The sequence below is a fragment of the Calcarisporiella thermophila genome (assembly GCF_041956535.1).
Source record: "Calcarisporiella thermophila strain CBS 279.70 unplaced genomic scaffold VTP21scaffold_29, whole genome shotgun sequence".
NCBI classification, from domain to species: Eukaryota; Fungi; Calcarisporiellomycota; class Calcarisporiellomycetes; order Calcarisporiellales; family Calcarisporiellaceae; genus Calcarisporiella; species Calcarisporiella thermophila.
This window is the reverse complement of record NW_027192219.1, coordinates 32939-58382: the sequence shown is the minus strand read 5'-3', so window position 1 is coordinate 58382 and position 25444 is coordinate 32939. Positions and strand designations below refer to the sequence as shown.

General features: G+C 43.9%; 10 protein-coding genes and 1 non-coding gene across 11 annotated transcripts; 6 read left to right on the top strand and 5 right to left on the bottom strand.

Moving 5' to 3' along the window:
* Window positions 1–2829: 2829 nt before the first annotated feature.
* Window positions 2830–4136, top strand: VTP21DRAFT_6761 (uncharacterized protein; the record flags this gene model as incomplete). Its single annotated transcript, XM_069397427.1, has 4 exons — window positions 2830–3252; window positions 3316–3431; window positions 3502–3623; window positions 3688–4136. 4 exons carry the CDS (start codon window positions 2830–2832, stop codon window positions 4134–4136), a joined length of 1110 nt encoding a protein of 369 aa, XP_069246577.1.
* Window positions 4137–4352: 216 nt separating this feature from the next.
* VTP21DRAFT_6760 (uncharacterized protein) lies at window positions 4353–5994 on the bottom strand (the record flags this gene model as incomplete). The annotated part of the gene is made up of 6 exons (XM_069397426.1): window positions 4353–4779; window positions 4861–5031; window positions 5115–5311; window positions 5374–5547; window positions 5608–5649; window positions 5719–5994. The coding sequence occupies 6 exons, from the start codon at window positions 5992–5994 to the stop codon at window positions 4353–4355; spliced, it is 1287 nt and encodes a 428-aa protein (XP_069246576.1).
* A 591-nt stretch (window positions 5995–6585) lies between these two features.
* VTP21DRAFT_6759 (uncharacterized protein) lies at window positions 6586–9189 on the top strand (the record flags this gene model as incomplete). Its single annotated transcript, XM_069397424.1, has 9 exons — window positions 6586–7162; window positions 7227–7342; window positions 7399–7473; window positions 7556–7757; window positions 7820–8114; window positions 8177–8456; window positions 8532–8631; window positions 8700–8774; window positions 8837–9189. The coding sequence occupies 9 exons, from the start codon at window positions 6586–6588 to the stop codon at window positions 9187–9189; spliced, it is 2073 nt and encodes a 690-aa protein (XP_069246575.1).
* A 1366-nt stretch (window positions 9190–10555) lies between these two features.
* VTP21DRAFT_6758 (uncharacterized protein) lies at window positions 10556–11035 on the bottom strand (the record flags this gene model as incomplete). Its single annotated transcript, XM_069397423.1, has 1 exon — window positions 10556–11035. The coding sequence occupies one exon, from the start codon at window positions 11033–11035 to the stop codon at window positions 10556–10558; it is 480 nt and encodes a 159-aa protein (XP_069246574.1).
* A 113-nt stretch (window positions 11036–11148) lies between these two features.
* Window positions 11149–11221, top strand: VTP21DRAFT_t314. Its single transcript has one exon. It is a non-coding gene; the product is annotated as a tRNA-Lys (tRNA).
* A 574-nt stretch (window positions 11222–11795) lies between these two features.
* Window positions 11796–14590, top strand: VTP21DRAFT_6757 (uncharacterized protein; the record flags this gene model as incomplete). The annotated part of the gene is made up of 11 exons (XM_069397422.1): window positions 11796–11924; window positions 11985–12158; window positions 12224–12355; window positions 12424–12570; window positions 12648–12791; window positions 12860–12979; window positions 13050–13187; window positions 13257–13897; window positions 13959–14183; window positions 14246–14458; window positions 14521–14590. 11 exons carry the CDS (start codon window positions 11796–11798, stop codon window positions 14588–14590), a joined length of 2133 nt encoding a protein of 710 aa, XP_069246573.1.
* Window positions 14591–14979: 389 nt separating this feature from the next.
* On the bottom strand, window positions 14980–16217 carry VTP21DRAFT_6756 (uncharacterized protein; the record flags this gene model as incomplete). The annotated part of the gene is made up of 5 exons (XM_069397421.1): window positions 14980–15239; window positions 15323–15422; window positions 15478–15530; window positions 15604–15859; window positions 15933–16217. 5 exons carry the CDS (start codon window positions 16215–16217, stop codon window positions 14980–14982), a joined length of 954 nt encoding a protein of 317 aa, XP_069246572.1.
* A 177-nt stretch (window positions 16218–16394) lies between these two features.
* VTP21DRAFT_6755 (uncharacterized protein) lies at window positions 16395–17315 on the top strand (the record flags this gene model as incomplete). The annotated part of the gene is made up of 3 exons (XM_069397420.1): window positions 16395–16479; window positions 16544–16930; window positions 17008–17315. 3 exons carry the CDS (start codon window positions 16395–16397, stop codon window positions 17313–17315), a joined length of 780 nt encoding a protein of 259 aa, XP_069246571.1.
* A 1580-nt stretch (window positions 17316–18895) lies between these two features.
* VTP21DRAFT_6754 (uncharacterized protein) lies at window positions 18896–19430 on the top strand (the record flags this gene model as incomplete). The annotated part of the gene is made up of 3 exons (XM_069397419.1): window positions 18896–19035; window positions 19103–19224; window positions 19303–19430. The coding sequence occupies 3 exons, from the start codon at window positions 18896–18898 to the stop codon at window positions 19428–19430; spliced, it is 390 nt and encodes a 129-aa protein (XP_069246570.1).
* A 792-nt stretch (window positions 19431–20222) lies between these two features.
* On the bottom strand, window positions 20223–21482 carry VTP21DRAFT_6753 (uncharacterized protein; the record flags this gene model as incomplete). The annotated part of the gene is made up of 1 exon (XM_069397418.1): window positions 20223–21482. One exon carries the CDS (start codon window positions 21480–21482, stop codon window positions 20223–20225), a length of 1260 nt encoding a protein of 419 aa, XP_069246569.1.
* Window positions 21483–22507: 1025 nt separating this feature from the next.
* Window positions 22508–24851, bottom strand: VTP21DRAFT_6752 (uncharacterized protein; the record flags this gene model as incomplete). Its single annotated transcript, XM_069397417.1, has 3 exons — window positions 22508–23751; window positions 23819–24646; window positions 24728–24851. The coding sequence occupies 3 exons, from the start codon at window positions 24849–24851 to the stop codon at window positions 22508–22510; spliced, it is 2196 nt and encodes a 731-aa protein (XP_069246568.1).
* Between the last annotated feature and the right edge of the window lie 593 nt (window positions 24852–25444).

Below are 25444 nucleotides of genomic sequence, written 5' to 3'. Positions count from 1 at the left end.
CGGATCGCCTTCCATTTCGAAAGCACCCGAGCCTCACCCGAAATAATCATCAGCCGGGCCAAACTAGATATTGAGGAAGTGATAGGAGCCGAACTAATCCGAGCACGAAAAAACCGGCAAATCGAACAGTTTCGAAGAAGGTGGTGCAAGCTGGGTGCGGTTAGAGAAGGAGCGATCGGAGCGGCACTGATACTGGGATAACGCAGTAATCCCTACCTTATCCCCTTCCTATCCTCTGCTTCCATTTGTTTACTACCCACCCCACTTCTCCTGCTATCCTTTGATATCCACAGTTAGTTGAGTTTCACCATTCCCTTACCTATTTGAGCTAAAAGTCGATATGACCAACATATCATTTCGATCTACGATATCACACAAAGCTTTAACTTTGGCTTCCCTTTCACTTTATTGCTTATGAGAATGTAACAATTGTATTTTAGAGTCTTCCTATACAATAAAGACTCGGCATTGATCAAAAAAAAAACTTTGGGGTTGTAGGTCTATCCCGCGTCCTGAGAGGGAAAAAAAAAGTTGTAGGTCTATCGTCGCCCTTTGTTGGCATAGTGGTTTGGGACCCCGGAGCCAAATCACTAGGTAGCGGGTTCGATTCCCGTAGGCGACACCCGTCCATGAGAGTTTGCCGGGTTTTTCTCAGGACTCAACCGCTATTAATAGTATAGCAACAAGCAAGTAATATCAAGCGGCTACAAAAATAGGTAGCAAAAATCCTTAGGAGAAATCCGATTACAAAAATGGGAGGCCAGGGGCAGTACCTGAGTGATTTTGACGTAGAAGTCTACCCTTCTATTCCCTGCAGATAAAAATCATCAAGTGGATGTAAAAAATACATCCCAAGGGAGAGAAAAAAAAAGCTTGTAGATCTATTTCGCGTCAGAAAAGAAATCTAAGGCTCTAGTTTTTTCACGAGGCGAAAAAAAGAATGAATTGGCTATAAATCTGACAATCTTGGAGTAGTGGGCAGCCTTATTTTTCAGCTCTTTACTTTTGTATTAAACATTACAAGTTTTGTAATCAGAAAACATGCTTCGGACCTTCTACCCTAACCACGACCTACATAATCGTAATAATAACGCGACCCTACTCTCCGACGAAACGTATTTCTTCTTCATTTGGAAGGGTGAAGTTAATAGATAATCAGACGGTACAACTGATCTCCTAAGTCCCTATGCTAACTTTTCAGTGCATTCTAATGAGACAGGGAAAAATTTGCGTGAAAAAATGTGTGCCTTATTCTTATTCCTTGTTAAAAAGCAAGCAGAACAATTGATCTAGCCTTTCTCTTGGCATAGACCCTGGTTTTATCTGCAATACTCATTGGCCTGAACATAGGATATTAGATAAGCGATCAGATAAAGTACGCATCTAATCCCAATGTATTGATGTTTATTATGAGATTAGAAAAAGATATCACATGTACACTATAAATTGTCCAATGAAGGTGATTGTTTATGGCAATTCGAAGGAATCCGAGCAACTCTCCGAGCAGTGGCATTATAGATAAAGGCGGTGTTCCGTGGTTTTTCTTCGCTCTTTAAAGTAAAGAAAAAAGAAAAATACAATTGACTGATGATATATAAAGAAAAATTACAGGGAAATGTTTATATCAAGAGGAATACAGTAAGATATGATATATGACAATGATGAGGGGGAGGACGAGAATGCCCGTTTAAAGAAAATGCATCCATATGAGGTGAAATAGGTTTAGTCAGAACACGCAGCATAGGTAGGGTGACGGCGACCACATTTGTCACAGACCGGATGGGACGGATTAACATCGCGGTTCGCACTTCCGATGTCTGTGAATTTCGACATGATAGTCATTGCTCTAGCAAATGAGTGCGGGGCGAAATCGGTAAGGATAATGAGTTAAATCACGAAGGAAATTGATTTTGGAATGAGGGTTGATTGGGTGAAGAGAGTGATGAATACAGGAACGACTCGGTTTTATTTATATTAAATACAAATGTTTATGCGAAGCTGTGTGAAAAAATGTAGATAAAAAAAAAGATAAATAAAACAACTTTATTCTAATCGTTGCGTGAAAAAAAAAAAATAGAGTGGAACGTAAAAGAATAAAGCATAGACAAGTCCATATTCGGTTGATATTGCTTTTTTTTATACTTTACTAATCCGTCAGAAACATGGCCGAAGCTTGAGTACAACAATTTAGATTAGAGTGTAAGCGTTGGTTAGTCCCAGATTATTCAATGATCTCAAGTCTATGACGTTAGAAAAAAGCGCAGAAGACATAAAAATATTGTAAGTAGGGACTAATTGCACCTTAAATCTCATAAAGATGGTGAAGATTCCCAACCAGTTTCCAGCTCGATCATCATACCAAGAAAAGCTCGCTCTCGACTGAAGCTCTCCAAAATCAGAGCCGAGGAGGCCGCAGAAAAGAGATATCTCAACCTTGACGGAAAAGGGTGAGGAGCTGGAAAGAAATAGAAAGATGAAGAAAGCTTAATAGGGTTTATCTCTTACTTTGCCCCATGAATTTTTTTTTTCGGGAGAATCACGGCGGCCTATTCATGGAGGCAGCCTCCATTCGGATAAGGCTTGGGTACCTGTCAAAGCCTGAAAACCAGATCTCCATGAGTATGCCCATCCCTCCGAGAAAGTAGCGACTCACATCCAACTTGCAAATAGCTTATTAGCACGTAGGTTGAATCTTCCTGCGCTGCCGGCCTCAGCAGGATTCGGACGAGTCAAATTCTTTTTGCCACTGTGACTGCGAGTTCTATGGCTTGATATCGCGTAAATAAAATTGGTCCTCGTTGAGTCGAAATTTAAACTTATAGAACGAATATGCCACCAAGATTCCCGCAAACCAACCGCCTTCTTTTCAATTATCCACGGCGCTTTTACACCTCCACCTCCAATAATGACGCTTCTCGTATCGTCCTTTCCGGAATACAAGCAACTGGCACTCCTCACCTAGGTAATTATCTGGGTGCCCTCTCATCGTGGGTCAATTTGCAATTCTCAGAACCTAGCTCTACACGAATCTACACGATGATTGCCGATGCACACTCCATCACTGTCCCTCAAAATCCTAGCGAATTAAGGAAGAAAAGACGTGAAGTAGCCATTGCACTGCTGGCAGTAGGGCTCAAACCGGAGAGATGTATAATCTTCGAACAATCGAGAATCCTAGAACATGCTCAGTTGGCTTGGATATTAAATTGTATCACGCCAGTGGGATGGTTGAATAGAATGACGCAATGGAAGGTGTGTGGATAATGTTCTCATTTGAATTCTGCACACTAATTCTCTATCGTGAATTCTATACAGTCCAAAGCAAAAATGCTCAAAGAGCGCAGTGAAGACGCAGGTATCTCGGACCCTGGAATGTGTCTAGGACTTTTTGCTTATCCCGTTTTGCAAGCTGCCGATATCTTGTTGTACAAGTAAGCTGTAGCTTTTCGCTCTTTCTCTAATGTATGAGCGCTTTACTAATCAACCTACCCTTTATCTAAGCACAACTCACGTACCTGTTGGAGAGGACCAAATCCAGCACCTCGAACTTACTCGCGATATTGCAGACATGTTCAACAGAACCACAGGCAAGGACATATTTTCACTCCCCTCAGTAATGATATGTAAGTTATTAGCGCCTTCCTTCAAATTCATAGCCCCTTTGAATTGAGTGATTCACGTGGATAGCCAATACAAAGCGAATTAAATCGCTCCGAAACCCAGCTGCGAAGATGTCGAAATCAGATCCAGTTGACGCGAGTCGAATCAATCTTACTGATACCAAGGAGCAAATTGGCCAAAAAATAAGGCGTGCTACAACGGATTCAACTCGAGGAATTACTTATGACCCAACCGAGCGGCCTGCAGTTTCCAATCTAGTCACCATCTATGCTGCCATGCGCGGATGTGGGGTGGAAGAGGTATGTCGGGAGCACGCGGACAGCTCCCATGCAGACTTTAAGGAAGCACTGACGATAGTAATAGAAGAGAAAATCGGGCCCATACGCGAGAATATTCACCGGTTGAACGGCGAGAAAGCATATGTTGATCAGGTCTTGAAGGAGGGAGCGGAAAAGGCTTCCGAAGTAGCAAGTCGGACTCTACGGAAGGCCATGAAAGCTATAGGATTAGATTGAGAGATATTGGTATCATCCTGTGTTTATTTATCAAGAAAGAGCAGAGAATGCTGTATATTTGAAAGTTGGGTCCTGTTTAATTTTTATCTTCTATACGAGCATTACTTCAAAACAAGTTTTGTGCAGTGAGAGTCTTAGAATAAACAGATATAGAGATCAATAGATATATCTATTTATTGATCTGTAGGATATATCTTTTGGGGTAATTACTTTTGGCTACTGCTGGGAGTAACCTGGCGGAGGGGGGGCCGGGTCAATTGCGGGAGATCCGGCTTGGCCCAACATCTGTCTCTCTTCCGCCTCCGAGTGGGGAAGCCGCCTTAAAAGCCGGGGAATATCTGTATTTAATGCTTCATCCACCCGCTCAATTAGGGAGGGTTTTAGAGAGTTGAATTTATGGAGATCATAGCTGCGCAAATTCTGCTTGTATCGCTCGACATTAGGAAAGTCGCCTGGCGCCAATGAATGCTTCTGCTGTACCTTAACGAACACCTGATCAAGCTTGGCGATAAGTTCTGCTTGCTTGGATTTCTTGCCGAACATTGTAGGCATTTCCTTTTTCAGGTGGCCAATGATATGGGCATGGACCTTGGCTATTCGAGCACGTTTCACGATATCACTAATTTTTCTGACGAGGGCATTTCTAAACCACGCGTGGGCTTGGGTTAGCTTCAGAACCTCTTCGAGGTTATTTGTAAAAAAAAAAAATAAAGAGCTAAACTACCTTGGTAAGTCCTTTAAATCCTGTAGGAGGTCGACCTGCTCTTTGTCCAAAAGCTCTCTTGCTTCTTCATAGCAGTGCGGCGGTTTTTCTGCCCAAAATGAAACAAGATACACGCGCATCACTTCTGGAGTCTGAACCACCTTCCCCAAAGACCACATCAATGCTCCGTAACTAAAGATGTACATGCAAGTATAATAATAAGCCTATAGAAGCTAGATGGTTTCTAGGACCGAATTTCTCTTCCTTCCTCTTACATTCGCATCAACTGTTGCTGCGGAACTAGATCGCACTTGTTCAGGATAACGCGTACCTTTTCTTCATAACCGCGAAGCCCCAATATTGCCTGCTTGAACTCATTGCTAACATCCAGCTTATATCCGTCGAAAAAGAGTAGAATAAGGTCCGAGCGGTCGACAAACCACTCGATAGCGGCGTGAAAGTCATAGCCACGCTAACGATGAGTAAGCTAGGATAAGCGTCCGATAACAAGATTCTATATGAAAGAGGCTTTACATTGATCTGTTTGTCGCCAGCAAGAATACCAGGCGAATCGATGAGGGTGAAGTTCTGCAACGCCTGTACGGGCGACTGGGAAACTTGAAAACGCGAAAGGAACTGCTGACCAAATCGGTTTAGGGCTCTAAAAGGTAGCTCGGTATCAACGGCTGCAGCGTTTCCGGGTATAATCTGATTTGATATGATTTGAATATCATCTCTTCTTCTGTAGATTAGCTAGTTCATCCTCACCCTTTCTTCGCTTCCATGCATAACCGCTACGAATTTATCGGTCTACAATAGATGGAAAACATTATCGGATGAGGAGGGCATCGTCACTCCTGCTTGGTGCCTTAAACCTACCGTTGGTTCCACCCCAATATGATCCCCAAGATAAGCCTGTCCAAGCAGTCTCCTAATGAACGTCGTTTTTCCTGTGGAGTATTGGCCCAGCAGCAACACCATTGGCTTCGCAGCAAGATCGGCATCATATAGAGGGGGTGAATGAAACCCTGCAAAATTATAATGTTCCTCAAGAGGCCGAACTCGTGTTCGGTAAATGGTGGCAAGCTCGCCTATCAGAGGTATAAGTTCGGAATCGTTGATCAAAATGCGAGACCGGTTACTATTGCTCTCCATCCTTCTGTGGAATTTGACGCAGGTGGAGAGGTGGCAAAACTCCAACTAATACACTTATGCGAAATCATTTTATCTGAGCAATTTAACTTATTTCTGCATGGCTTCACAAGCCACCACGGCATGAGGGAAGGAGAGTTGTCAAGTAGCGATCTAATGGAAAACTCTATCTTACCTCCCTCTTTACGTGCCAGACTATTACACACGTTTTGAGTCAAGTTTTCTCATGGTCCTACACCTCCTAGGTTTTACAACTACACATTTTTACATAAGGCCCACATAGACCTCATTTTTTTATATCTCACAAAATGAAAAACCTATCCTCGCTGCGCCTATTATTTTATTTTCCGTTTTCCATTTAAAATTTCATATTCTCTTTTTATATTCTACTTTTTCATTATCTAAAGCTCCCGTCGGAGACGCATTGGCTAACGTGCTATTTCCCAAGCAGAAAGTGGAAGTTTTTGACTTCTGCTTTAATTGTCTGTATTTTTTTCTTCTTCACTCCTCTCTTTTTTCACATTTTTAGCATTCTACTTCATTTTACCTTCTTGTACTCGAGTTTCATTACTGCTCATTTAAGAGGTTTCAGTCATGAGTGCACCTGCATTGCCCCCCAGAAGCCCCCTACGCCCATCTCATTTTCCACCAAGAGAGAATCCCGACAGTAACTCTGCGGATGTCCGAGAATCAGTGACGCCCCCGACCTCACCTGTCAAGTCATTCCTGTTTAAGACCTCTTCCTTAAGCGCGTTGGGCAACTGGACTCGTCGAAATCCCGATCACCATCGCGTCCAAAATATTACTAGTGCCGAAGATAGCTCCAACTCCTCCGTCGGTCCCGCTCCTATCGGTAATACTCCATCTACAAAGCCCACGCGCACTCGTGCGCCCCTCACGAGATTTGCCTCGCTGGATGCATTAAGATCCACTTCGGTCCCTGCCCTAACAGACGCGGAGGAAAAATCACAAAGCAAATCACGCTCTGTACGCTCTCATTCACCTCCACCCAAATCGCCGCTGATTAAAGCTATGAGTGAGAAGGATTACGAAGACGAGGATTCTCAGGTTAAATCCCGAGCATCACACACAAGCGATTCAAGTGATAATGATCGGCAATCGAAACGTACCTTAAAGCAAGTATTCTCTTCATTGGTTGGCAACATGTCGGGTATGGATTGTGATGGACCCTTTTCCATTTAGCTGTTTTCAACTAATATGTATTATCGACTTAGATTTCTTATCCAAGGAAAAGAAGACTTCAACTGCGTTTGAAATCTCTTCTCCATATAAATTTATTCACAATATACATGTTGGATTTAATGCCGACACAGGAGAGTTCACTGTATGGGTTACACAATATATATTGACACAGTATTCTCTTGATACTGACCCTTATTGATTTAGGGACTCCCAAAAGAATGGCAGCTACTTCTTCAGGCATCGGGTATCACGAAACAAGATCAGCAAACTCATCCACAGGTAGACACGCTAGAAACTCCGATTCATTAAGACGATTTTGTTAGTAATTCAAAGCTATTGGCTTTTCTTTTGCCTCCTAAAGGCTGTACTCGATATCATCAACTTCTACACGGAATCTCATCAAAGGAAGGAGGAAGAAGTGTGGGCGAAATTTAATCATGCACGTCCAACCTCTTCAACTGTATCACAGGTGAAAGACGAGACGCAGCCAGAAGTGAGTGCCCCATCATCTTCACCACTTATGCCATCACAGAGCACGCTACAACCTTCTTCCCATTCTAATTGTATGTATACGCTGTTGATTTACCTTATGGCCTCCCATGCTTAACTTATTTGGTCCATATAGCTCCCGCACCTCCGAGTGACGGAGTGTCTCGTATGCCCTCGGTCAAGCCTAAAACCTCTGGTAAAAAACCAGATATATCGCTCGGGCCAATTCCACTTAAGACCCCCCATTTATATAAATATCTTCCGCGTGCCGAAAATAAAGATGAAACCAAACAAACAGCTACCCTGCGTCGACGAGAATCGCGGAGGCAAGATTTATTCAGGGATCAGGAGATGATGGAAAAGTTAAGAATTATTTGTACCGAAGCCAACCCGATGACCATGTATCGCAATTTCGAGATGATTGGGAGAGGGTATTTTAAAACTCTTCCGTGCTGAAAAGAATATAGTCTTAATAATACGGAAAACTTAATAGGGCCTCAGGGGGAGTCTATACCGCATATCAAGCAGACACTAATGTCTTAGTGGCCATCAAGCAGATGACTCTCGAGCAACAGCCAAAGAAAGACCTTATTATTAACGAGATTCTGGTGATGAGAGAAGCAAAACATCCCAATGTTGTCAACTACATCGATTCCTTCTTATATAAAGGCGATTTGTGGGTTGTAATGGAGTATATGGAAGGAGGTTGTTTGACGGATGTGGTCACCTACAGCATAATGACAGAGGGACAGATAGCTTATGTATGCCGTGAGGTAAATACCAAATGGCTATAATTTGGGCGGTGGATTGCTGCTTGTTAACTATCGCGACTCCTCGTTTTCACTTAGACTTTGAAAGGTCTGAGCCATTTGCATTCAAAGGGGGTTATTCATCGTGACATCAAGAGTGACAATGTACTGCTCTCAATGAGCGGCGATATTAAACTAAGTAAGCGTTTCTCGCCCTCTTTGGTTCACTTTTGTGTAACATAGTTTTAACTTACGACACCTCGATAGCTGATTTCGGATTTTGTGCTCAGTTGAATGAGTCGCAGAGCAAACGCACCACGATGGTCGGTACTCCATATTGGAGTAAGTTTATATGCTCCTTCTGAAAATTTGAGATAAACTCTGATTTCCTTCGGTACATATAGTGGCCCCCGAACTCGTGACGCATAAGGCCTATGGCCCTAAGGTGGATGTTTGGTCCCTCGGGATCATGACAATAGAAATGATCGAGGGTCAGCCGCCCTATTTGAACGAGATTCCTCTGCGAGCACTTTATCTAATTGCCACGAATGGTACACCCCAGCTACAAAATCCAGATGCATTAACCCCTCTTTTCCGAGACTTCCTCAGTCGCAGCCTGGAGGTGGATGTAGAGAAGCGGCCTACTTCCGGGGAGCTGCTCCGGCACCCCTTCTTAAAAAAATCCGACACTGCACTCTCACTGGCGCCTCTTATTCGGGCTGCAAGAGATCGTGCCGATAAGCGGAGGGATGGATGAGGAGGTTCTCTTTAAGCGCGTTCGGGGTGATTTAAATCCGTTTTAAGCGGTATCTAGTAATTTGTATTGTAAAATCATTAGTTTTCAGTAGAAGTGTTAATCTCTCTTTGTTATATTTCAACCTGGCATAATTTGTTCTACAGTATGGCATACCCTCTCATCTCACCTCTCCCATCTCATTCACTACTCCTCTCTTCTCATGTTTGTACTCATATGTAATTCGTTTACAATGTTCCCTGTTTCTTTCCTATTTAGTTAATCTATTCCCAGTCGGCCTCTTCATTTTTGTGCTTGATTTGAAAGTTGCGTTCTTTAAATGTTATGTGGCTTATGTTTGTTGTTTACATTCGTATATATATGTCGCGTGCTAGAGGCATCGCTCTGCTCTTCTCAACCTTTGTTTATATTCTTCTCTTCCTTATCCGACATCATCGCTTTGGTCCTTCTTCCATTTGCTTCAAAGGTAAGTTTAATCTTCTTATTTGTCTCCACTTTCTTCGAGGATGATTCAGGCATTTGTCAGAGAAACTTGACTGAACTACCTGCGTCGGGCTGGGATGAACCCTTGCCAACGTTTTGCTGGCAGGCTAGTCTTGGTTTGGACGCCTTAGTTCGGTCGTGTTTTTCTTGAAGAAAAGACACGCTTGCTACCTAAAACTTTTACTGCTGAGAAATTTTCTTCACGAGCATCTCATTGGAATGATAAATAGCGGTACTAATCGTCTCTTTATTCTCGCTAGGTTTCGCATTTCACACCTGGAATTTTAGAACTCTTAAATAAAAATTCATTTACATTCAATAATGTTTTCCACTACTCCTTAAACTTCGAGTCTCTTCAAACATTTCCAATCAACTGACCATCAATCTAATACTACATATCGCACACTGGCATTTCAAAAAGTCACGTGCCATAATCAATGTCTATTTTGATTATATCAGGATGTTTTGCTAAGGTTATAGTAGGGATAGAAATATGAAAACAATATACCGAAGACCTGTTTTTCTAGCACATCCACACTATTAAGAGAAAGGTATCATAAAGCTGACTACTTCAGAGCCATTCATGTTTTACTATCAATTGGAGCAACATTACGATTTTGTGAGTATATTTTTGTAATGGCATTTATCGCCTTATACCAATTTCAAGAATCATGGTAGCATCAATTATAAAACTAGTATACCATTACATGTTAAAGGGCATGCAAATATTGTTCATATATAAAATCGCTTTAGCATATAAATTGGAGGGAAAAGAGGGCAGGTAAGTCTTCATATTCAGGATAAAAAGAAGCAAGTGCAATGCATTCGATAATCCGTGACAATAGACTTTTTTTATAACACAATATTTCCGTTTTATTCAAAATACTTAAAACAACGTCAAATAACCTGTACCGAGTACCGTCCCAGCCAAGACTATATATCCGCTCTTGTAAACTCCAGGTACAGTGAGCGACCTGCCCGTATCCCACATAAGATGCCGAATTCCATTGAGGGAATGGAAGCAAAACGGGAAAGCCAGTGCGAATTTGCCGGCAGTCTTCAAGCCAGCCGGGATCTGGGATGTCATTTCTACAATGGTTTCGGAGCTGATTTCAGCACCTACGAGGGGTCCAACACCATAAGCGATGGCGACCCCGTAGAGACCAGTAGCGAGAGCTGCACCAGTTACACGATGCATGATGGATAGTGTTGAAGTGAGTTGAGGCTTGTAGATCATCCATGGGGAGAGAGGGCGCTGTATTTTCTTCTGTTCTGCCTCTGTATGCAGGACGCGAATACTTGGAGTAGCGCGTTGGAGAGCGGGAGTGAGCGCACTAAGACGAATTAGGGAGCGAGTAGCAAGCATTCTTTGGAGAGTATGTTGAAGTTCGACCAGGGGCACATTAATGACTTGAATAAAAAAACTGCTGCGCCACAAAACTGGTTGTATACGTTTGTCTCGGCTCAATGTCAGCCTCAGCCCGGCTAGCTCAATCGGTAGAGCGTGAGACTCTTAATCTCAAGGTTGTGGGTTCGACCCCCACGTTGGGCGCTTTTTTGCCTTGATATGCTTTTTCAAAATACTAAACTCATTTTTTTATATGATTGAGCTTTAGAGAAATTGTGGCCTTGTTTAATATTATCTTAGTAATCATGTACCATACCAGATAATTGCCAACAATTTTGTTGTAATTAGAACCGGTTATCATAGAATATGAACGCTATGATCTTTGAGTGAGGATTGGCAATATATGACATTACAGGATATAGCAAGATTTTTCTAGGGATATTTTTGCATTCTTTATACACTAAATACCTTCATTGACCAGAGGGTTTAAAGTCGCTGTTGTTATCGGTTTGAACCGCACCTTATTCTCGTCGCTAGTCAAGAATGGCGAATTCTATTTCATTATTGGCAACGTCACCGTGTAACATGGACATTTCGAGTTTTGAATATTTTTTCGAATTCTTGTATCTAAAAAACTATTCTCCACTGGGTTTTGACATCCGTTATATTAAAGCTACTTTTCTCCAACGAATCCACTAGAATCTAGTCGCCCATTCTGATCTACTGTAGCTTACCTATATTGTTATTGAAATTTAAAAAAGCCATTCGCGTGCCCCGTATGTGGAACATCTTCGACACTAATAGCGACACGGGCTCCACTCATTCTAGCCAGTGGGATGAATTCAAGCCTTCATCTCTCCCTTCGAGAATCCAATGCTCTAGATGTAATGGGAGAAATTTAGATCGGGTAGCTTTTTCCATAACGCGGAGTTTGCTAAATTCACAATAACAATGCATTTGAATTAAGTTTGCCACTAGCTCTTACATGCTAAACATTGGCACAGATGATGCAGGGGTTCACGAAAACTTCTTGAGTCGAGCAATCACTAGAGTCAGACCCGATTCACAATATTTATGCAATGACTGTGGATTCATATTTAGCTCAATAGATTCGCATAGCGTAACCGGACGCGAAGTTGAAGTAATAGAATTTGTAGTGGCGTGAAAATATTGAAAATAATAGATTATAATACTCTCCTATTGTAGTTGGATCTGATGTCGGATGAGAGTGAATTTGGGGAGGCGTCCGAAAGAGACACGATTTTTAGTTTAAATGAGGAACCAAGGAGTAATAACTTCATCGAGATGATTTATAGACACCGGTCTGCTTTGAGCGAAGTAAATATACTCATGATGACGGCTAATTCAAGCATATTGATATATTGTCTTATAATTTTATAATATAGAACGAATCTGATGCCTCAAGTGAAAATTCGCGCCCATGTGTTGTTAGCGAAAGTACCGAATATTCTCACGTGGATAATCGTAGTATTTGGAGCTGGCAAAGACGATTAAGCAGCTACCGAGATTATGGGAGCGATCTTCTGGAGGAGGTTAGGAGTGATTTTTGGTTACTTTTTTCTCTGGTCCTATATTTAATTCGGTTGATGCTATAATCATCATAATTTAGCACGATGATACCGAGTCTGCCATTATATCTGATGCCAACGACGATGGTTTATCCGGCCGGAAAAATGAAGGCACCAGTAGTTTATACGAGCATATTTATAGTGCTTCGGAGCGTGACATACAAAATAATCATTATGAACTAGAGGTGTGTATATAAGCTTTTTTTTCTTCCCACTTTACCCAGACATACTCTAACCCGTACAACTTTCTCAGTCACTTTCGGATGCTTTTTCCACATCCTTAGAGGTTCCAGGTGATTGTGACCCCACCTTCGTGCCCCAGTCTCGTTGTTGGATTGAGTGTCGTTCCTGTCATGCACATTTCCCTTACAGGGTACTTACTTGATTAAACTATATATTGAGCGCGAACCGAAGTTTTATTTGTTTATATATTTTTGCTCTAGCCTCATCGTGAAACGTATTCCCTTTTCGAATCCTATTCCGATACCATGGATAGCATTTCTCATGATTCACGACTCTTATGGACCCAGAGGATACCCCGTTTGCGTTGTCCTGCATGTCACACTTTGCTCTCATCTGAAGTAAAATCAAACTTTGAAACTATTATTACAAGCATATTAAATAGGAACCTTTTCTGTCGTACTATGCAGGAGATGAAAGAAATCTACGATCGGCTGGAAAATTCCAATACTACAGCCGAACCGATTTCCCACCCAGCATGGGATGAAGAGAGCACCGATGGAGATTCGCGCCGTGATGGCGAGGATGGAGAGGTCGACCCCAGAAGAGGTGACTTGGAAACCAATTTCCGACTGGTACATTCCTGGATGGCTGAGGCAGCGGCAGAAGAAAGCGAGGATGAACCTAGAGAGGGAAACGGGGAGGGAGAGGAGGGATTTTGGTCGAGACAGCAGTTCGAGTGGGAAACCGCCTCTGAATTTGAAAACGACGAGGAAAATGAGGAGAGCGAGGATGATGGAAGTGTCTATTTGGCATCGGAAGCAGCCAACGGCGATAATAGCACGGGCATGCATGCCGCCGAGCAGTTTATTAACATACTTCGCGACATTATTCGCAGCAATACTGCTTCTACATCGGAGTACGGTTTTTCCACAATGTGGGCGCGGAACATTTCAGAAAGCGCGCAGCGGCTTCTGCGCATTATGCAGATGGAGACCGAGCAGAGATTGCAGTGGCTTCGGAACAGCTATTTGGAAGAGGAGCGCGAGGAAGAAGCCGAAAGCGAACTCTTTGAAAATACCATGCAGCGAATTCGACCCATGATTGCCTCGTATGCCCATAATGACGTCAAAATGAGGTTATCGATGGTTATTAATTATGGTTTCCCTTAGATTCGCCCGAGTGAACCGACGATATCGACTTGAGGAGCGGATTCGTCAACTGGAGCTGCAGAGCTCGCGTGATTTAAATGCTGAGCTAGTTTACCAAACTCTTCTCGAAAACGAGCGGCTCGCAGAACTCTCTGACATGGCTGACTCTCATGCTCAGGCTGGCGATTATGTATGGAGTGAAGAAGAGCTGCAGGATGTCCTCAATCAGTCAATGGACCAGGCTAGGTAAAGCTACTCTTCTTAGCGAAGCGTTTGTATGTAATGACATAGACCTTAATTTTCCATAGTGAAATTCGCCCGCTTCCTGCCTCTGACAGAGTGATCAAGAGCCTTGCCAAGGCAGAAATTAAAAAAGAGCATGTGGCAAAAGAGATGGGCTGCGCAGTGTGTCAGGAGCTCTATTCAATTGGCGAGATAGGGCTTTTGCTACCGTGTAATCATCTATTCCATCATTCATGCATCGTTCAATGGTTAAAAATGAGTGGATCGTGTCCGATCTGGTAAATTATGAGTTTCTCTTGGATGGAATGGGACGATGACACTGATGCTTTCTTATTGATAGTCGATTCAACCTAAGTGAGATTGCTCCTTTGGTCAACTCCCCACCCATCCATCAGCCTTCATATTCATGAGGACAAATTGATCGGGCCCATTTTACTTTTCATCACCTATTTCCACAAATATCCACAATATATATGTATATCATTTTTTTTTCTGCATTCATTAGTGATTCCGGGTTGTATACGAAGACTCTATTTTCACTCGATCCCGATGTCTCACTCGCTTGTAATATATCAAGATGCATTTTATATTTTGTCAAGAAATGTTCCAAGTAGTCTGAATAAATGGACCCTCGTTCCCTGACTTACCCCAGAGGTTTTCCCGCCACTTTCAGCAGGCATCAAAGTGTATTCCAAACATTATAGTGAAAATACATAAATACATATGTAAATATATATGATTTATTGAATTTTTGTCGCAAATATATCACGCCACCAATCTGTATTGGTTATCCGTGGTATCATAGCAGTTTCTTCCTTTTCCTCTTCGTCAGCTCCTCTTTTGCTTCCTCAAGGGCTTTCTTTTGCTGCTCCCGTCGTTTTTTTTCCCGATATATGGGTGAACTATTTGCTCCGCTAGGAAGAGCCAAGTCTTCAGCCTTTATCGTGGAATCCATACCTTCATCACTAGAAATTGCTGTGGGGAGATTTTCAGGAGATATAGGAGAGCTTCCAAGGGATTTTTGAGTGGATTGCTCCAGTAACGAAAAAGGTGTAGAAGCTGTGGTAATGAAAGGGTGACTGGATCAGATTTGACGTTTATAGATTGGCAATGGGATGCAAATCAAAATCTTCCGACGTTACCTTCAGGAAACTGGGCCTTCATTGCATATTGTAACAGGGATGAAATGGAGTCTTGCTTGAAAAACTCGTAGACTTTTGAGAGGGAAGAGTTGGAGATAGACTAGGACACAGGATGTTAGCATCCTCATTGCGAAAAAAAAAAGAAAGAAAATCACCTCCTTCAGGCTGTCTTCTACAGCAGAGCTCTTCGAGTCTTTCGACTCACTTTCTATCGATCAAATTATCAAAGATGCAGAAATAAGCTACATAGTTCGCGAGGAACGAAAGTGTAAATAACTAACTGAGAGCATGTGCGGAGTATCCTGCCTCCTTCAATAACTTTTGGGCTTTGATTATCTCCCGGTCCTTTTTGTGTGCTACATCCTCAAGCATGTTAACCTGCTGGTACGCGGCGGACGCAAAAATAGCCAACGGAAGGGTTACATGGGAAAAGAAGAGCTCTTCGGGCGTTACCTCCCCCTCAGGATGGACGGCGGTGCACACAAAATCCCATACTATCTCTACTAGACCATGACATCTGGTTAGGGTTATAATTAGCTTATGGAGAAATATAAAAGGAGGAGAGAATTTACTCGAACTATCAAGAACACGTAAAAGCTGTTTAATATACCTTTTCGTCACTAAATTTGATGCTAGCCTCTTTCTGGGGTCTCTCCAGCATTTCCCTCAGAATAGATAGAAATGAGCGTATCTCTGTCCCTAACTGGGACTGATCGATTTTCTGGCCGATCGAGTTCTCGTCCGCAGCTTCATACCATAGCCTTTTGAGATCGGTCGCAAGTATAATGTAGTCTGCGTCTCGAAAGAGAAACTTGACTAGAAGGAAGCTAGTTGCTGGTAAGGGACGCAAAGGAACTGTGAGGAGTGCAGCATGGTGTTGACGGTTGAACTGCATTCCTGTTAGTCGTTTTATTCCATAAAATTACAGGTAATTTTGCAGGATATTTCGACGAATATTCAACACGAGGAATTTGAATCCATTCTCCACGCCACAAGTACGAAGACGATCGATCTGTATAAAGCGGATATTTTTTTTATCAGCTCTCTTCTTTATTTCTCCAACACGAAACAAATGGAGCAGACCACGCCCGCAACACCCGAACTTAAACTCTATGAATGGCTTACCGCCGTTAGGGAGTCTCTTCCGGACGACTGCGGTAAACATATATGAGAATTCAATTGAAGACTTTCTTACTTCATTCTTTTTTTTTCCCAACCAAGAATTTTCCGATCTCCTAAAGGCTTTAGTGACGACCCAAGACCCAGTAGTGCAAAATTCAAACACCATTGCTGCCATCGCTTCTAGATCGGCCGATCCTGCTCTTGTTCTTGCTGCCACTCAGCACCTCGATCGAGCATCGCGTGATGACCATTTCGCTCACACGCTTCGTCAACTAGCCCAGATTATGGATGTGCTTTCACGCGTCGAGCAAGCGATAGGTGGTGGAGAAGCATTCTCGCAATATCTTAATGCTCTGCGTCTTGGAGATCTGAATGTGGAGCATGAGGAGATTATGCGAGGAGTACAGGAAGTACTGGCAAAAGTGCCTGAGAAGCGTTTGGCTGTTGAGATAGTGATGCTAGAGGCCGAAATTTGCGATGAATTCGGTGAGTTATCCACGACATCTTTGCAACTCCAACCCCCTCCCCCCCACACACTAATTCAGGCATATTGCACTCTCTAGGGTTTGATATTGAGACACTCTCAACCATTCGCGTGCTCCTTTCTTCCGAAGAGCTCTACCATCATCTACTCACTCTCCTACAGTCAAATCACCGCCAGAACAACAACAATGCAGATATACTCTCCAAACTGAAGTCCGTGGTGTGCCCGACACGCCCCGACGCGTGGCCAAGAATAAGCTCTTTGCTCTTGGACGAAGAGGAGGATATTCTGAACGATGAGGAGGCTGGAAAGCCTCTGGTTGGAAACGACAAAGAGGGGAAGGTGGATTTAAGCGACAAATTGTCCAAGCTGACCCTGGCGTCTTAAGGGAACGTCGGAAGAGATGATGGATTGCGTGCATGCAATATTTCTCACTATTGTTTACTTCAACTGATGGCATACAAATTCTCTAGTGATCTTTTTCTTTTTCCTTTTCAATATTTTATTTCCTCACTCTTTAAAACACTCACAGACTCTATTCATACTCGGTTACTGGCTCCATTAATTTGTTCCATATTCTAACTCGATTTTAATGAAAAACCCTAGATATCTATTGTAGCAGCTTTTTATGGAAATACAAAGGCTGGGGTCAAATCCACAGGACTTTTTCCTTAATACTCGCGAGCTTAGAAGGAAGAGGGGGGGGGGACACTTTAGAAATTTAGAATTATTCTCCGCCTGAGTGAACAGTTGACAACCTTTAATAGTGTCAAAATGCAGTATTGATTGTTTAGTTCATTCGCAAACCAAGTCATATCCAGCATCACTATAATTGAATATCAAGAACACAATGGTCATTCTATTGAAGATTCACGCCACTCTCCTTCACCGAAAGAACATGGCACACGATCATAGGAACAACCATCAACAACCAACCATCCTTTCAATCGTAAAATCCCAGCTTGCGTTGCATGCTTCCGAATACTCTGTACACCATCTCCCTTCCCCATGCCTATAGGTATCTATAGGTGTCTGGCCCGCGTTAGAAACGCACGCAGGCTGACGCGAAGCAAGCTATATAAAACAATTAACCGAGGGTTTTCCCTTATAAAGCGGATATCAGTTGTCTGCTTAAGGCTTTTGTACAATAGTCTATCTGCGCTCCCCCACCAAGTTTAAATTTTCTCACCCAAAGAGGTTGTGTTCTCCAAGAGAGCTTGAAGCAGAACACTCAGAGAGTTTTGAGTAACGAATGGTAAGCCGTGACTCTGACCATCGAAATAGCCTTGACTCCGGTGTGCACCAAACAAATCCTATCACAAAGGCTATCACATTATAGGAAGGCCCAAACCTAATCCGACTTAAACTATAGGGTTAATTAAAGGAGCATTAAGCTCTTTCTCAAAGCGGTGCACGCTTGCGTAGGTCGTCCGACTGGCTATTCGCCAAGCTATGGTGAGATAGGGTTGGTAGCGCAGAGGTTAACCGTCTTAGCCCCTGGATGTAGTGATATATTCACTTGTGGAATAGGTGTGGCCGAGTGAATGGGCTAGGTTGGGAGGGTTCCCCTCTAGAACTCGTCCTTGTGTAGTCAACCTTTAGTTTCGAATTCGCGATTTGTGAAACAGCTTTGAGAAAAATCTATAGCTTGTATTCTCTCCCCTACTTATGGTACGATGGTTCCCCCTGTATCTCTCCCAGCGAAACAGCCCTGCCAAAACTTATATGGAACACCGACAACCGAATGGGCTGATCAAAGCAATTTTTACCTAATTGAACGCTCCTCGTTGGGTCTCGAGTGGGAGGGGGGGGCTGCGGAGATGCACTGGTGCAAGTTCTGGCTTTTTTTTCAATCTAAAGAGTTTGTTCCAAGATTGAGGGCTGATATTTGAGAGAGAAAGTTCTACCTTTTCTCCTTGATACACAAGTGTCTGGGAAGGCCGTTTACATTGGCTCTTCTTTTAGCTATGAGTCTTCTTTCTTGGGAACTTTGTTTCTACCGCGGGGTCAAACTTTTTGGAGAGAGCAAGAATGAATCCGGTGCCTCTCCAACAAACTCTGCTGGTATTGTCGCTGGTATAAAACCTGAGGCCTCTCTACCGGTGAAGCATGTCTGTTGTTTACCTTTTTCTCTCCACTCCGTCTCCTTTTCTTCCACCCCATCTGTCCCCTAGATTACGCAAGAAGATGAAAGCCATTTCTCTACTTTTTCTCATTGCCGCTGTCATTATCAGTGCTGCCTCCACCATTGAGGCTGCTCGGTGTGTCTGCTACAAGGGCGTTATCTGGACAGAATGTAAGAATGCCTAATATTATCTGCTTTTGAGTAGAAATCGCTTTGTTAACACAAATGATTTCATCTGGGCTATAAAAGGCCAAGGTACATGCGGTGAGACCAACTACTGCGACTATGGACCTTATGATGGGTGGAAATGCCATGAATTCCAAGACTTGAAGCATAAAGCACCAAAACCTACGAAAAAACGTATTGAATCAAACTGATCTTTCACTTGCTCTGTAAAATAGACTCTCTGGAAGATTCTATTTTCGATGATAAACTTTCTCTTTATTTTTCCAATGACTGTTCTTTACATACAAAAAAGAAATGCAACGTAATAAAAATATATTCCAACTTTTAAAGAAATTTTGGGCTCTACACAGACGACCTCAAATGTATCATTGGTTTGAAAACTAATCATCTTTCCTGGCTACTTCATATTACGTAGTTGTTTTTTTTATTTCGTAATCTATAAATGGTCATCCCATACGATCCCTGTTGGTTGGTTGATCCCATATAGGAAACACCTCTTATCAGCACATATCAACCGGGTCGCTTCTATTTGGAGCACACAAAAGGCTATTATTCCAAGCTTTATTCACAAGAGATATATCTGTGGAACGGATATTCATTAAAGCTAATTTTATTACTGCTATGGTTTCGTTGTGACTGTGTTTCCAATTTGCCACCCGATGGGTACCGAGGAAAGGGGGTTTTATGAATAGGTGAAGAGCAATTCAGGCGGAGAATACTTATTATGGAGAGATTAGAGATAGATAAATATATTAAATTTATAAGAAAAAAAAAAATAGAACAAAAGAGTTTCCCTAGCAATTGTACAAATTCAAGAAGTGAGTAATGAGATGTGATATTGGCAGCGTGTCATTTTCGTTATACAGGGTGTGGCGTCATAGTGTAGGAAGAGACAAGGCGAATGATCAGACAAAGGGAGAAGAAGTGAACAATTTCAATGCAAACGATTGTCGGAGAAGGATGCAGAGCTTGCCACATCCAAGTTAGGATGGTACGGAGCTTGCTTGAAAGGACCAGGGATGAAACAGTTCTTTGTCAGTGACATTTTGTTGACACATGGAACAAGTGCTGAGGGTCGATAGGGATGAGGAAGATCGTGTTAGCTCGTTCTCTTGGTCATCTCCACACCATTCACATACTTCGCTCTTGTCCGTCAGGTTGGATGAGCACCAGGTGAGACGTAGAGATCCCAGTTGGTCTAATTGGAGCTCCACGGCCGATAATGGGGTGGCCGCTTTGACATCCATCGGCGGCGCGGTGTCGAGGACAAAGGGGCCGTCCTCGAGCGTGCTCTCACTCGAGTTATGCGATGAAGTGGACGGAAAATCGACAAACCCCTCTTCCATTGTCTTCATGAGGTCACACTGTTTTACAATTGGCTTCACCGCACACTGTTCGGTGGGTTCCGAAATGACCACCGCGCTATCCTGACTGACGTTTCGGCCCCGCTTGAGCTTTGATTTTTTCCTCTTGGCACCCGGGAGACGAGCCGGCCTCGAGTCGTTATTTTTTTCGGAAAGGCCAAGATAGAGTTGAAGAGATTGTTCCAGAAGGTGTTCGCGCCAATGAATATCGGCCCGGTTGTGGTCAAGTCTACCACGATCTGGGCCCGATGAGGCTGTGGACCTCGGGACTTCGGGCTTCTCATTGTGAGAATATCGATCTATTCGAATGACGTTGTCTTCAGGTGGGACGGAAGGCTCTACTGCGTCAGGGGTGGACCTAGCATCGATGGTGGCCCGCTTCCGCGATTCGAGACTTAGACTGCGGAAAAGTTTCGGGATGCCGCGCTGCCGCAGAGGCTCCACCAGATCCTCGCGCAAACTGACCTGAAAGTTCAAATTCAAGTTGAGGACGGGCGGGATCATGAACCATCCCTCTTCCCGGCTCTTCCTCTCTGTCACCTCTTCCTCACTAGCTTCTTTCCCGCGTCTCTTCTCCTTCCACAGCTCTCGAAGGTTTATCACCATTGCACGCTGCATTCGGTTCCATAACGGTGCGCAGAGCGGACGCGGCGCCAAATAGTGAACACTCGAAAGTTCATCGGGAATGTCTATCTCCTTCTCGCATTCTTTCGCTAACTTGTCCTCCTGCAGTACAGGGAAATTTAAGTCGAGCATTGCACCGATATCGCCAAAGAGACTCTGCCGTTTCCAGGGATCGTCCGGCTCCCGCATTCCTAATGCCGTCCCGGTTGTAGGAGAAAGAGATGAGAAATCGAGGATACTCGCTCGGATGGTCATTGCGGTTCACCGAAAAAAGGCCACAAAGCTAACTACAAGAAGCCACGAGGCGATAGGCACGGTGTATTAGCGAAATGCAAATGTAAATTTATCTCTGCTCGAGGAATATAATCAAGTTAACAAGGAGCAAAAGAAAGGAGAGCCTACACTGTCTGGTATGGGGACCACTTGGCTTCTCTACCGCGCTCAGGTTGCACTATTAGGTTTAATAGACGGAAAAGTGGAGTTATGAAAGACAGTAAGTGCTAGTATATAAATGTTAAGGGATAAGGTTAGAGTGGGCCTGCCCACCGTGTCGAAGCGAGTTTTCCTCCGCATTTCAACCAGAGGTTAAACCGGTTCGCAAGGGGCGGCTTTCCTAGCTTTTAAATTGCATCTTCTTGGTGTAGAAATCACACCGGTTTGGCTGCAAATTTCATCGAGTCAAGCACTGTATGTCAGAATGGACGTTAAGCTATATACCAATACGTATATAGCTCTCGTAATCAAGCCAAAAACTGGAGGTAATGAAGCTCCACACGATCAAAGAGGGGGGCGATCTACCATGGCGCCCAACCGATGCATGGAATTAGGTGATACGGGTCATCATCATGGACCCACATTAGATCAAGAAGAAAACAAACAAAATCCATTGTATTAGAAGTGGTCTACTATATTTACAAAGATTACGATTAAAATGGTGTGCAAATAATAAAGAAAAAAAAGAGGGGGGGTCTGAGAATTGGATTCAAACCCTAGTATTACTAAGCGTTAAATGACAATTTGTGCAGAGAGAATTGTATAAATATGGATGTATATATATCTCCAGGTGTTTCTTTTAAATGGTCTACTCCGGTCACATCAACTCCCCGGGCTTTCGAGTGGCCGACCTGCCTTAACAGAGCTGCGCATCTGGGCTCCTATTTTTTCAGCCCTCTCTCAAAGGAAGGGATGCGCAAGTGATCCGTTCCCATCAAGGGGATCTGGGGAAGCGGGGAGGGCTGGGGAAGTTGTTGCAAGCGAAGAGCAGAGCCGTCCGAGATCACTTAGGGGGGAAACATCGAGTTCATATCGAACGTCGTGGGGAGCGGGTTTTGCTCAGGGTAGTAATTGGCCATTTCTCCTCTCTCAGTCTCCGGACTTACCACGCTCTCACAGAGCGTATCCATGCTCGCCACGTTGCAATTAATGCCCGGGGTGGTCGTGGCCGCACTCGCTACCGTCACCTCAGGAAAGTAAGATGGGTCAGTGAAAAAGGTCGGCATGGTCATTTGTTGTTGCTGCTGCTGCAAATTCAAAAAGAAGGGGGTCGACGGCATCAACGGTAGGTTCGACAGTGGATGACATCGCACCGCTGGAACGGGATGCTTGATGAGCGGGTTATTTGTCCCCGGGGGCTGTGCCATCCACGAGCACGCCAGGCTATATACTCGTAGAACATCCTCCATGGTGTTCCAGGCTTGCTCTCGCCCGACCACGGTGGGCATTACGTTAAGAAAGCCGAGCAGGGCGTTCAGATTACGCGAAAGCCATAGAAAGCCGAGCTGTGCGGTATCAGGGTCCCGGGAGAGAGTGGAGTTGAGATGAATGCGTGCAGCGGACAGCACGATGGTCAGCAGTAGGTTAAAGGTGAAGCTAAAGTAGGTGCGGTCGTTCATGAAGGTCGCAATATAGGTGATGTTGCACGCGGCATCGTTAAGGGTTTCGTGGTAGAGTGACGGGGAAGGCATACGAGATGGTGATGAGTTAGAGGGAGAGGGGGCGTTGGAGCCTCCACTAAAGTAGCACAGCTCAAGCTTGACCAAATTGACGAGCAAGTGGGCTATGGCAGAGAAGGGTGAAAGATTGGGGGGCATCGCAAGGCATGAGTGCACATCCTGGGGTCGGATGGGGGTGATCCGCAGATGAGGCGGTAGATTTTTATGGATGTTTGCCAGCTGCAGCAGCATGGACTCTAGCTGTTGGTGTGTGAGTGGGGGCAATCCGCTGTCCTTGATTGACTTTCGCGGCCAAACCTGACGCCGAAGCCGGAGCAGGATCGCCCACACCTCCAGGTGCTTGAGCTCGGGCATCTCAGCAAGCTCCTCCGCCGAGAACCAGAAGTTCGTGTCGTACGTGTCCTCCGGGATTGAAAAAGGAAGATCGATTGCCTCCGAGCAACCATGTGCAGTATCGAGCAGCCAGGTGCAGATAAACACGGCCCGGCAAACAATGCGCTCCTCAAGCGACATTTTGCAGTAGGTCTGCTCACGATTGAGCCGAAGAAGATAGCACATTCTTGCGGCAGTGGCTATATTCGACAGAACAAAGTCAGACAATCCTTATACACTTTAAAGTGTCCGGAGAAACCAGGTTACCAGATGCAATTGGAGCCCGACTGAAACGCGAGCTCCCATCCTCAAAGGTGCACACCAATAGTAGAACTTGAACGGTGGTGACGGATGGACGTGAAATGTCCCTCCATGCGAGCAGCTTGGCCTGCTCGATGAACTGGGATCCGGTCGTCTCGGGGGCCGAATTTACGCAAAGATTCATGTCATTTGCAAACTTGGAGCCGTGGGCCATCAGAGCAAGAACAAGGGCGGGGGGAGGAGGATTTGTCGGGCTGTTCAGTTTGGCAAGGAACGACTTGCGGTAAATAAACGGGAAGGTCGAGTGCTTATAGTCAAAATAGAGATTGACCAGCCTATTGACCACTTCCGGGGCCGGAAACAAGGCTTGCGTAACTTGGGAGGTAGGCTGGGGTGGCTCTGACTGCATCACGAATGGCTGGTTAATAATATTGTTAACATGGAGTGTGAAATTGCCAAACCCATGAATGAGTTGGTCTATTATTTCGCTTGGATCTCCTGGCTGCGCGCTAGTCTCCGGTGAAGACCGAGAATCCACTTTAGCGTGCGTGGGAACAGTGAGAGATCCGAAATTTAGTTGCATAGACGGAAAATGACTAGAGGTAAGCGAGGGATTGGGTGACGTGGTGGAAGTGGTGGAGGTGGTGGAGGGAGAGGAGCAAGGAGGATGATCTGTAGTGCGTGGGGCATGCAGGTAGCGATTACGAATGGTGGAGAGCGACCACTCGATTCGTGCCAGATGATTTTCGAAGCCTGCCACCTGCGACGAGTCTCTTTCATATACACAGGTTATGGATTTGGACCTACAGCGATCGCAAGGTTTCGAGGAATTGTCTTTATAATTAAAAAAAAAGAGGAAATTAGAAGGTCTGATTCATTCACAAGAGCCAAAAGCCCAGGGGGAGAAGACCATACGTTCGGTCCCAGTGCACTTTTGCTTGCTCTTTCTACAGGCATTGCACGCAATTTGTATGCGCCGCCTTCGTGTGAAAGGGACGTGTGAGGAGGAATTCAGACTTTCCAATGTACCCTGTCCCATGTCTTATAGTACAAATCTCAATTAGATCTATAGCTTTGAAAGCTGGAACAAATGAAGATAATTGTGTGAGCCTCTTTTTTTTTATCACTAATTGCAAAAAAAAATTTGGTACCGATAATTTACGTCGGACAATCGAATCTGGCAAAGATCGTTAGGGTACCTCGTGTAATAATTTAATTTTTATGGCCAGTTTCCGAAGTAATATGAGGAACGCTCTTGTGGTTCCCTCACGTAAAAAAGAAGCGCGCAAAAACAAAAAACACGAGAATTGGAAGAGAAATGAGAGAAAGTGGAAATTTCTTACACACATAGCCTCGCCCAGCCCCAATAAAAAAAACACAAGAATAAAAAATTGAAAACGATCCAAAAAAGACAAACAAGCTTGGAAACCATCCAAGTAAAAGAGATAACGCAGCATAAATGAAAAAAAAAGAAGATAAAAGAAAAGAAGAGTAAAAGTAAAAAAAAAAAAGAAAAATAAGAAAGAAAAAAAGCAATCCCATGTTTTAGACAAAATTCTCAAATAAATCCAAACCCGAAACCAAGCTTTCACAACCAGGCTTTCATTTCTCTCAAAAAAAAAAAAGAATTCT